Below are 12,564 nucleotides of genomic sequence, written 5' to 3'. Positions count from 1 at the left end.
CAGCATGATTATTTCAAGATTCATCCATGTTGCTGCATGTATCAGTAATCCATTCCTTTCCATTGCTGAGTAGTAGTCCACTGTATAAACAAAGCAAAGTTTATCCTTTCACCTGCTGATAGACACTGGAGTTATCTCTAGGTTTTGGCAATCACAAAGCCGCTATGAACATTCATGCACAAGTCTTTGTATGGACGTATTTTTGTGTTTCTCTTGAGTAAATATCTAGAAATTTAAAGGCTGATTCACAAGGTAGGTGCACGTTTAACTGGTTAAGACACTACTAAACTCTTTTTCAAAGTGGCTTCACCATTGGACGTTCCTACCAGCACTGTATGAGAATGCCAGTTGCTCTACATCCTCATCAAAAATTGGTATGGTTGGGGATCAGGTCAAGATGGCAGAGGAGTAGGACATAGAATTCACCTCTCCAACAAATATATAAAAAATACATGTGAAACAATTCTCACAGAATATCTACTGAATATTTTCACTGAATATCCTCACTGAATACCTACTGAAAGACCTCAGACTTCCAAAGGGCAAAAAAAATGTCCATATAACTGGACAGGACAAAGGGAAAAAGGAAGAGAGAAAGGAATCAGGACTGGGACCTGTGCCCCTGAGAGGGATCTGGGAGGGAACTGTGAAAGAGAAAAGGGTTCCACCCATAGGAAAGTTCCTTCACTGGCGAGAGATCAGCCAGGACAGAGGGGCAGCTTTAGAGCCTCAGAGCAGAGTGTAGTAACAGGTCTGCAGAGGGCAAAGCAGACAGGGACCTGCATAGACAGTGCCAATGGCATTCCCCAGCCTGAGACACTGGTCTGTTGGGGCGGGTGGGGGCTAGGTGCTGAGTATCAGGTTATAGAGGCCAGAGCTGGGGAGAAGACTGGGGTTGCCTACATAAAGACAGCCTGAGGGGGCTAGTGTGCGGTGCGCCACATAACGGTAGTACAAGAAGAAGCCTGGGCCCACCAGAGAGCCAAGGTGCCATTAGAGGGGGGTGAGCTAGGAGAGGGGTGGGCTCGCCATAGAAGCTTCTTTCCCCAACCATGTACTCTCATATTGGCAAGGCACTGCCTACAAAAGCTCCAGGCGTGGGTGCGAGCCACCACTGCCATCTCAAACCCCAGAAGAGGGCACAGTCTGCTGCTACCACTGAGGGCCCCACAACCGGGTGCCAACTGCTGTACCTGCCTTCCTGGGAGCGCACTTGCACTCTCCCTGTTAAGGGGATAACAGCCAACACACACTGAGGAAAGAGACAGCAAGCATCCAAACCAAAAACAGCCCTCATGCCAAAAAAATATTAAACACACTACGCTATGCAGGAACACTCCTGCAGATAAACAGCCCTTCTAGAATAAAGTAGATATTTGTTTCTCCTAAACTCACAAAGAGAAACATAAGCAAAATAAAGAAGCAGAGGAACCACTCCCAGTTAAAAGACCAAGAGAACTCCCCTGAAGGAACAAACAACGAAATAGATCTCTTCAGTCTAATAGAAACCAAGTTCAAAAATGGGGTGATGAAAATACTGAAGGAATTAAGAAAGCGTAGTAAGCATAGTGTTAGTCACTTAGTCGTGTCCAACTCTTTGCCACCCCATGGACTGTAGGCACTTGACTCCTGTTCATAGAATTCTCCAGGCGAGCATACTGGAGTGGGTTGCCATGCCCTTCTACAGGGGATCTTCCTGACCCAGAGATCAAACCCGGGTCTCCTGCACTGCAGGCAGATTCTTTACCATCTGAGCTCCCAGGGAAGCCCAAAGAAAGGAATTAAGAAAGATGAGTATCAAAGAATTGATGCTTTCGAATCATTTCTATGTCGAATCATTGACATAGAAAGATGCCAATGTTATATTTTCAGGAGAAGACCCCTGAGGGTCCCTTGGACAGCAAGGAGATCAAACCAGTCAATCCTAAAGGAAATCAACCCTGACTATTTATTGGAAGAACTGATGATGAAGTTCCAACACTTTGTCCACCTGGTGTGAAGAGCTGACTCACTGGAAAAGACCCTAATGCTGGGAAAGATTGAAGGCAGGAAGAGGAAGGGACAGCAGAGGATGAGATGGTTAGACAGCATCACTAACTCAATGGACATGAATTTGAGCAAACTCCGGGAGATAATGAAGGACAGAGGAGCCTGGCATGCTGCAGTCCATGGGGTCACAAAAAGTCAGACACAACTTAGCAACTGAACAACAACAATGTATACAGTATGATCCTTTTGTAAAAAGAAATTAAAATTTTAAGAATCCAACTCATATTTGTACATTGAGACAGTATGGCAGTCTATACACCAGAATTATTAATGACAATAAGAACTATCTGGGGCAGAAAAAGTAAACTTACTGGGGACTCATTTGATATATTTCTATATTGCTTTTCATCAATCATATAAAACATGATAAAATCTCATTTCTCTTCGGATGAGGGAAAGTTAGGGGGAAAAAACACAAATAAAAAGTCAAAACTTCGCCAGCAGCAACCAAATGAGGAAAGGAATAAAGCCTCAAGATATGAAGTTTGAAAAGTGAAGGCTAATAAAACAGAAGAAAGATCTAGCTTGGCAAAACATCTTCCAATGTGTACAGATCAAGTGAATGAGTAGGGAATCCTGGGGTAAGATAAAGAAAACAAAAATCCTCAAGATTTATACACCAGATATCAATGGGCACCCCAACCAAGGCAGACAAGCCTTCTGTGGGATGTCATCTCTCAGGGCACTGGTATGAACTAGAGGATGCATATAGAGCTAGATTGAGTGAGACCAGACACTTAAGACTGAGTGAGCCAGACAGGGAAGCCTGGTATGCTGCAGTCCATGGGGTTGCAAAGAGTAGGACATGACTGAGAGACTGAAAAACAACAAGACACGAGAATTTCAGGAGACTGAAACCCAGTATCCCCAAGTTATCTTTTGCCCCTCCCTTCAGTTTAGTTCAGTTGCTTAGTCGTGTCCAACTCTTTACGACCCCATGGACTGCAACATTCCAGGATTCCCTAACACCAACTCCTAGAACTTGTGCAAATTCATGTCCATCGAGTCAGTGATGCCATCCAGCCATCTCATCCTCTGTTGTCCCCTTCTCCTCCTGCCTTTAATCTTTCCCAGCATCAGGGGCTTTTCAAATGAGTCAGTTCTTCGCATCAGGTGACCAATGTATTGGAGTTTCAGCTTCAGCATCAGTCCTCCCAATGAATATTCAGGACTGATCTCCTTTAGGATGGACTGTTTGGATCTCCTTGCAGTCCAAGAGACTCTCAAGATTCTTCTCCAACACCATAGTTCAAAAGCATCAATTCTTCGCTGCTCAGCTTTCTTTATAGTCCAACTCTCACATCCATACATGACTACTGGAAAAACCATAGCTTTGACTAGACAGACCTTTGTTGGCAAAGTTATGTCTCTGCTTTTTAAATGCTGTCTATCTTGGTCATAGCTTTTCTTCCAAGGAGCAAGCATATTTTAATTTCATGGCTACAGTCACCATCTGCAGTGATTTTGGAGCCCCCCCAAAATAGTCTCTCACTGTTTACATTGTTTCCCCATCTATTTGCCATGAAGTAATGGGACCAGATGCCCTGATCTTAGTTTTCTGAATGCTGAGTTGTAATCCAGCTTTTAAATTCTCCTCTTTCACTTTTATTAAGAGGCTCTTTAGTTCTTCTATTTCTGCCATAAGGGTGGTGTCATCTGCATATCTGAGGTTACTGATATTTCTCTTGGCAATCTTGATTCCAGCTTGTGCTTCATCCAGTCCAGCATTTCACATGACGCACTCTGCGTATAAGTTAAATAAGCAGGGTGACAATATACAGCCTTGACATAATCCTTTACTGATTTGGAATCAGTCTGTTGCTCCATGTCCAATTCTTTTTTTTTTTTTTTTCCATGTCCAATTCTAACTGTTGCCTCTTAACCTGCATACAGATTTTTCAGGAGGCAAGTAAGGTGCTCTGGTATTCCCACCTCTTTAGGAATTTTCCACAGTTTGTTGTGATTCACACAGTCAAAGGCTTTGGAGTAGCCAATAAAGCCAAAGTAGATAATTTTCTGGAACTCTCTTGCTTTTTCCATGATCCAACAGATGTTGGCAATTTCAAATCTGGTTCCTCTGCCTTTTCTAAATCCAGCTTGAACGTCTGGAAGTTCTTGGTTCACGTACTGTTGAAGCCTAGCTTGGAGAATTTTGAGCATTACTTTGCTAGTACAATTGTGCAGTACTTTGAACATTCTTTGGCATTGCCTTTCTTTGGCATTGGAATGAAAACTGACCTTTTCCACTCCTATGGCCACTGCTGAGCTTTCCAAATTTGCTGGCATCATCTTTTAGGATTTGAAATAGTTCAACTGGAATTCCAACACCTCCACTAGCTTTGTTCGTAGTGATGCTTCCTAAGGCCCACTTGACTTCACATTCCAGGATGTCTGGCTCTAGGTGAGTGATCACACCATTGTGGTTATCTGGGTCATGAAGAACTTTTTTGTATAGTTCTTCTGTGTATTCTTGCCACCTCTTCCTAGTATCTTCTGCTTCTGTTAGGTCCATACCATTTCTGTCATTTATTGTGTCCATCTTTGCATGAAATGGTCCCTTGGTATCTCTATCCCTTTGTAACCCCTCCCTTGGGTTATAGAAAAGAAGTATATAAACAGCAATTCCTTTTTTCCCTAAGTATTTTATTTCATTATTTTTAATTTATTTTTAAAGTATAGTGGCTCAGACAGTAAAGAATCTGCCTGCAATGCAGAAGACTCAGATTCAATCCCTGGATCAGGAAGATCCCCTAGAGAAGGAAATGGCTACCCACTCCAGTATTCTTGCCTGGAGAATTCTATGGACAGAGGAGCCTGGCAGGCTACAGTCCATGGGGTCACAGAGTCAGACACGACTGAGGGACTAACATGTCCACATAAAAACTCATTACAAATGTTCATAATAGCATTGGTCCAAAAAGTGGAAAGAACCCAAACATCTATCAACAGATGAATGGATAAACAAATGGGGGTATTTACATATAATGGAATATTATTTGGCAATAAAAAGAAATGAAGTACTGATACATGCTTCAACATGGATGAACCTTGAAAACATTATGTTAAGTGAGACAAAACAGTCACAAAGGACCACATATTTTATGATTCTATTTAAATAAAATGTCCAACACAGAAATTAAAAGTAGATCAGAGACTGTTTAGGGATGGGGAATGATATGGAGGTGGGTGGGGGGCAGTGATAGCTAAAGGGTACAAGGGTTTGTTTTTAAGGTAATAAAAAGTTATAAAATCAATCGAGGTGGTGGTTGCACAATTCTGTAAAATCTACGTCATTGTACACTAGTAATGGGTGAATTACATGGTCCGAATTATAGCTTGATAAGGCTGTTACCAGAAAGATACTACACAAAAATGACTAACTGCTCGGTGGTTTTCATAATATTTTTTCTTAAGTTTAGAGGGATATTAATGATTAATATCCTTTACAGTAAAGAAACATTCATCTGAAGATTAGTGATTCCTGTGTTTATTCTGTTAAATTCAAGTATAATGAACCAAAGCTTTTAATTTAATATATTATGATCCAATATTATAAAAGTTTTTTTGATTTATCCATCCACCCATCCCTTTATCTATACATATGCAAAAAACATATCTGAAATAACTTCATATAATATGAATACTGGGGTAGTAAGGTTTTGGGTGATTTGTTGTTTTCTTTATTGTTTTCTATACTGGTTAAATGTTTAATAATGAGTTTGTGTTATTTGTATTTTGTCTTCAAATTGTTCTTATAAAAAAAAAAGTAAATATACCAAAATGTTAATGTTTATATGTAGGTTACAGGATTAGGAATTTTTTTTCTTCCTTGTTTACTCTTTTCTGTACTTTCCAAATTTTCCAACAATGAATATCTATTATTTTATAAATAGAAGTTAAAAAATAAAACAATTAGAGGCATGTATAGTCTTTTCTTTAAATGATTGCTTGGTTCTTACCTGGGCTCCTTCTGTTGCTCCTGAATGATCTTTCTTCCTGGCCAGATATCACCCAATTGTGACTGATGAAGGAGAGACTGTTCCACTGTCTCTCTTTTATTCACTTCAAGACAAACAAAAGCATGGCATATGGGTGATGATGGGGGGGATGTGGGGGAAGGGGAACACAGCATGCTTACAGAAAGGATGGCAACATAGTCTTTATGTTGCCCACAAATGGGTTGAGCCCACGGAATGAAGGAAGACACACCACCTGTAAGAATACACTTAGATTCCACACCAGAGGGTCTATGACTGAAGTCAAGCACCTCAAGGAACCATATCCCAACATGTCTGGTACCTGCAGGTTTGCGGCGCAGGGACATCCTGATTATCTCACTGCCGGTGTGGTAAGCAAAGCGATTCACTTTCTGGTCATAAAACCAGTCTCCAGTTGCTTTCTTCAGCTCTCTGGGAAGGAATAAAAGAAAACAAGAAATGGATTTTTTAAAAATGGCCCTTGACATTCAACTAATAAAGGACAAAGGGAGAAATGCTAACCACAACTGGGGCCCTCTTTCTTCTCTCAACTCTAAGTAACACTCACATTTCCTTGGCGCACACCTTGCACCTCCAGGTACCATTGCTTTCCTGAACGCGGCAGTCCCGACACACCAGATGATTACAACTCCAACAAGTGTTGGTCTTGGGAGTCAAACGGCCCAGGGTCTCCTGGCACCGGGCGCAGGTCCGATTGCTATAGCGCTGGCTGCCCCTTTTGGCCCCTTTCCTTTTTATCTCCAGTAAATCATTCTTCAGTCGCCTGCCAATACCCAAAAGAGAAGCACAAGTGATTTGGAGGCTGCATGGGCTGGATAGAGATGGGTTGAGAGGTGGAGACAGTGACTATTCAGTTCTGTGAAAGCAACAGAGCCCAACCTGACCCAGTGAGGAGTTGTAAACCTCATACACAAGTTCCTCTGAAAGTTAGATAAGAAGTATAAGGAAAAGTCCAGTTATCATTGGTTAAAGGCCTGGGAACATGATTTTTCTGGGACTCTTACCTAATCCTTTTCTCATCTGCTTTTCGGAGTTCCTCATCTCTTTGTAGAACACTGAGGATCAAATCCCTTTCCACCTCAGACAGAAAAGAGAGATCAAGTATCTCCGACATGACTTGTCCTAGTTTTTCCTTCTACTCTTCTTTCTTCAAATCTACCAGGCCACCAGATTTGCCTGAAATAAGATAAAAACTAATTTTGCACAGATAACTATTTCCCCCTTGAGCAGGCTCAACAGACAACACAGCCCATGTGACCAACGCGCCATTCCCACTTCCAGGCAACTCCTACCCTGAAAATGAAGAGACTAAGTTTTCAAGAAGAAAAATTTATTCATGACTCTGGCAAACAGTTGGGTCTTTCAACATAAGCATCTTAGTCTGGAAAGAGGACACAACAGCTGAGTCAAATTCTCCTTCTACCAAGTGGATCCTCAATTATCTAATTTTCAATACTTTTAATGTTCTCAAGTCACAAATCTATTAAGTCAAATAATCAGATAGCTGATCTCTGTAGTGGAGAAAAGCACACAGGGACCTCTGCCAGTTGAAGCCTATTTCCTTCCAAACCTTTCCTGACCGTCCTGGATTCAGTCAGCTTTCTGCTACACTTCAAAATGCCCATCACCTACTCTATCTCCCAAAGTTCTTATTGCTAACACTACCTCAAGAATATCTTCACCTATTTCACCCACATTTGTTGAGAACCCACTCTGACAGGCGTTGTGCAAAGTGCTACAGATACAAAGATGAGTGAGGCACAGTTCCTGTGCTGAAGAAGATCACAAAGGAGAAAGGTACACACAAACACAGTACAGTGTACTAAGCACTCTTGCTAAGTCGCTTCAGTCGTGTCCGACTCTGTGCGACCCCATAGATGGCAGCCCACCAGGCTCCCCATCCCTGGGATCCTCCAGGTAAGAACACTGGAGTGGGTTGCCATTTCTTTCTCCAATGCATGAAAGTGAAAAGTCAAAGTGAAGTTGCTCAGTCGTGTCTGACTCTTAGAGGGATAATAAATTGTTGTGGGAACTTAGAGAAGGGAGTAATTTGTTCTATCTTGCCTAGAGAGGGAAGAGACAGAACTACATACATGTGGAAGGTTTTATAGAACAGGTGGATTTTGCCTTATAGAACAGAGTATATGTTTGTTTGTTGGGGAGAATGGTAGGAAATATAGCTGGAAACCTGATTATGTAATTCTCAAATACTCTTAAAAACTAAGAATTTGTAAATTGATGACACAGCGAATAAAAATCCATCAAACACCTTTGTTGCTGCTTTGTTTTTGATATTGGGAAGTCACATACTCAAATTTGTTTTACAAAGATCACTCTAGCTATAGTATGAAAGGCTGGTTCAAAAGACAAATTGAAGTACTATAACACATCGTTGTTCAGTTGCTCAATCAAGTCTGACTCTTTGCGACCCTATGGACTGCAGCACGCCAAACTTCCCTATCCTTCACCAACTTCAGGAGTTTGCTCTAACTCATGTCCATCGAGTCAGTGATTCCATCCAAACATCTCTTCCTCTGTCATCTCCTTCTCCTGCCTTCAATCTTTCCCAGCATCAGGGTCTTTTACAATGAGTCAGTTCTTTGCATCAGGTGGCCAAATTATTCAAGCTTCAGATTCAATAACACATTATAAAATGTGCATACTCCAAAAGCAAGCAATACCACATCTAAGAATCTAGCTAATAGAAATATTCACATAAATGTGTATGCAAGGTGTATGTACAAGAAGGTTATTGTAATATTATTTGTAAGAGCAAAAGCAAGTTCTTTAACAAAGAAATCATTAAACAAAATAATATTTCCATATGATGGCATACTACGCATCCATTTTTAAAATGTGGTAGATCTGTATGAAAATAGATCTTGAGTGAAAAATAAGAGTCATTTTAGGACTATACTTGAATGATCTGTTTGCTAAAGTATCTATCTATACATTTGTATATGCAAAGAAAAAAGTCTAGAACAAAACCCATTATCATTGGTTCCTCCTGAGAAGCAGAACTGAGGGGGGCAACTTTTACTTTTTATTTTATACAGCTCTGATTTTTTTTACACATAAGTTTTACTTTTAAATTTCAAGAAAGAAAACATTCAAAGAAGACAGATTACTGGACAAAAAGACAACCTAAGTTTATTTAACTATGCTTTTAACCAACTGGGCAAAGTCACTGTATCTCTGTCATCCTCTGGTTTTTCAACTACAAAATGAACAACTTCTCAAAGGTGTCAAGAAAATTGAATAATGTGCGCTAAAAATCCCATCAGTGTTTTGAACACACATTTGGAATACATGTACTCACTGAATCTGCTGCAGGGTAGACCTAAACCAGAACAGAAAGACAAGAGAACACAAATAGGTTTGAGAGGTAGAATTGACAAAATGGAGTGACTGACTGAATGGAAAGAATGAAGGTGAAGGCAAAGATGCCTAGTGGGCATGTCAAAGTTAAACACCTGGCTAGTAAGAGTTGTAACAGTGACAGGGGCTATAAGAGAAGAAACAGGTATAGAAGTAAGGCAAGAAGTTTTGTTGTAGTCATACTGAGAGTCAAAAATGAGGATCATACTTACCTTCTCTGTTCTCCCTTGAAATTACATAAGTGCTTTCACTTTTTAAAACTAATTACCAACAAGACAATAATAGAGAGTACAAACAAAGTAATGGCAACCCACTCCAGGATTCTTTCCTGGAGAATCCCACAGACAGAGGAGCCTGGTGGGCTACACTCCATGGGGTCGCAAAGAGTCAGACACGACTGAGCACACAGAGCACAAACAACATACCAAAGCTACACAGGTTCTGGAAATATCAACACTTTCTTGATTTCATTATTTCTTGGTCTTTATTGAACTATAAAATGCTAAGCCTCTTTTATAGGCCCTTTCTTAGGAAGTCTTGAAGAAATATTCTTAATTTTCACCCTCAAGGAGAATATATACTCTCCATGAGAAGAAGGACTTTTTCAACATCATTCTATGTATCTGGCCCAGCACCTAACACTGTATTTGGCACAAAGTGCTGTTTATGCCACCACCACTGTTGATCAGCATCACTGTCATCATCAACGCCAATAGTTCCATTCATTGAGAATTTATTACACACCAGGCAACAAGTACTTGACATACATTAATTTAATGCTTACAACAACCCCAAGAATGAGGTACTATTATTATCCACATTTTATAGATGAGGACTCAGGAGAGGTTAGGTTAGCTGGCCCAAGAATAAACAGAGGGTAATTCAAGGTTGCTAGGATTCAAGCCCAGGCAATTGCATTCAAGAGCTAGTGCTCCACTGGCTCTATCCAGGCAGGCCCATGGCCAAAACAATTATAAAATATTGAACACAGCAATCAAAAGCACTGTGGAAATGAATTCCCATATGTGTGATTATGGTTGAAGAACTGGCCCAAAAAATCAGCGGCTCCTGGATAAACTAGGTATCACCAATTGACTGGCAATTAAAGACCAAGGATGGCACAGACACACTGGAAATGAAAGCAAAACCAAATTTATTAGAAAACTGATATTTAGGGAGAGGCAGCAGAGTTCTGTGATGAGACAAGCACACTGGCACAATAATGAGACCAACTAGTAGTAAAAGCCAAGGAAGTAAGAGTGTCATTGAGGAATCAAAGATAGCATGACAACAAAATGGAACTGCTAATACTGTACATCTTCCCTTTATTTTTCACTCATGGAGTTGACCAACCAGGACTGACTCTCTGAAATCTTAAATTCAAGAATCCCTATTTTTCAATTACAGCTTAATCCCACTATACCTATCTACAACCTTACCAAGACCACAGTCTCTTGAGCCTTCCCTCTACTTTCTCTTGGTCTACTTGCCTCCCATTGATCTATCTTCCTTCCCTATCCATCCTGGACTCCAGATAGTGCTACATTTGAACCACTCTCACCAATATCTTCCATATCCATGCACCTTCATCCCAATGCAGCAACTGTCCATCAAAATCCCAAACCTGTACCAAGGCTATATAGTCTGCCTTGTCTGCTCCTATACCCAGGCCCTAAATAATTGCTGGTCTACAACCTCAGCTGTACCCTCGCTGTCATCTATAAGTCTTTTTACTTGCCTTTAGTTCGGTTGGTGGCTTCCTTGGTGGCTCAGATGGTAAAGAATCTGTCTGCAATGTGGGAGACCCAGGTTCGATCTCTAAGTCAGGAAGATCCCCTGGAGAAGGAAACGACAACCAATCCAGTATTCCTGCATTGACAGGTAGGTTCTTTACCACTGAGCCACTTAGGAAACCCCCCACTCTAGTATTCTTGACTGGGAAATCTTATGGACAGAGGAGCCTGGTAGACTTTTAGAATCCATCAGCATGACAAAGGTAATAAAAAGTAATTAAACTAATTATTAACAAGATAATAGAGCATATAAACATCACAGCAAAGCTACACAGGTTCTGGAAGTATCAACATTTTCTTGACTTCACTATTTCTTGGTCTTTACTGAATTATAAGATGCTAAGCCTCTTTCACAGGCCCTTTCTTAGGTAGTCTTGAGGAAATACTCTTAATTCTCATCCCCAAGGAGAATATATAAGCCATGACCTCCATCAGCTTCTTGCCTCCTCTGCCCTATCACTTGCCAATCTGACTACTTTCAGTAAAGCTACATTCCATCCTCAACCTCACCTTAGATGATAGGTTGCTATTTTCAATGTTAACCCTGTTACTAGCCAGCTCACTTGAGATGTGATCTTGTAGAGTCAGTAATGGGGAAATAGAATAAGGAAAAAAAAAGTTAAAGGCAAGGAGAAAAACCATAGAAAAATGAAATAAATAGAAAACTAAACATAAGATGGTAAAAAAAAAAAAGCTCCAATATATCAACTAACATTTTTAAATGCATAAGTAAAATTCATACTTTAAGATACAGAGGTTAACAGACTACATCAGAGAAGGCAATGGCACCCCACTCCAGTACTCTTGCCTGGAAAATCCCATGGATGGAGGAGCCTGGTGGGTTGCAGTCCATGGGGTCGCTAAGAGCCGGACATGACTGAATGACTTCCCTTTCACTTTTCACTTTCATGCATTGGAGAAGGAAATGGCAACCCACTCCAGTGTTCTTGCCTGGAGAATCCCAGGGACAGGGAGCTTGATGGGCTGCTGTCTATGGGGTCGCACAGAGTCGGACACAACTGAAGTGACTTAGCAGCAGCAGCAGCAGCAACAGACTACATGAAATTTAAAAATCCAGGTATGTGCCATTTCACAAGGGACACATCTAAAACATAAAGATCACGAAAGACTGAAAGTAAAAAGATGGAAAAAAGATATACCAGGTAAATGAAAACCAAAATAAAGCTGAGACAGTCATATTAATAGCTAAAAAATAAAATTTAAAAATAATAAAATCATTATAAAAGATAAGACTACTACATAGAGTTAAAAAAATCAAGTATGTTTTATTAACATGCACTCAGAAAATCCCTCCAAATATATAACAGAAGATTATGTACAACTAG

At 40.5% G+C, this 12,564-nt stretch overlaps 1 protein-coding gene across 8 annotated transcripts in view; it reads right to left on the bottom strand.

The window, feature by feature from the left end:
- Positions 1 to 12,564, bottom strand: part of SYTL4 (synaptotagmin like 4) — a 98,901-nt gene that overhangs the window by 28,411 nt on the left and 57,926 nt on the right. For 6 of the 8 annotated variants that reach the window (XM_070366432.1, XM_070366433.1, XM_070366431.1 and 3 more), the window contains 4 exons: positions 7,052 to 7,223; positions 6,595 to 6,810; positions 6,349 to 6,458; positions 6,009 to 6,111 (listed from right to left, as the gene is read on the bottom strand). In XM_070366432.1, coding sequence (XP_070222533.1) covers positions 6,009 to 6,111; positions 6,349 to 6,458; positions 6,595 to 6,810; positions 7,052 to 7,161 — 539 coding nt within the window. In that variant the 5' untranslated portion in view covers positions 7,162 to 7,223. Of the gene's footprint in view, positions 1 to 6,008; positions 6,112 to 6,348; positions 6,459 to 6,594; positions 6,811 to 7,051; positions 7,224 to 11,163; positions 11,262 to 12,564 lie in introns of all 8 variants that reach the window. The other 2 variants (XM_070366434.1, XM_070366436.1) reach the window with 1 other exon arrangement.

Source organism: Bos mutus, chromosome X (genome assembly GCF_027580195.1).
Source record: "Bos mutus isolate GX-2022 chromosome X, NWIPB_WYAK_1.1, whole genome shotgun sequence".
In the NCBI taxonomy this organism is placed as follows: domain Eukaryota; kingdom Metazoa; phylum Chordata; class Mammalia; order Artiodactyla; family Bovidae; genus Bos; species Bos mutus.
Note: the sequence above shows the minus strand (reverse complement) of the source record. Positions and strands in the feature narration are given on the sequence as shown.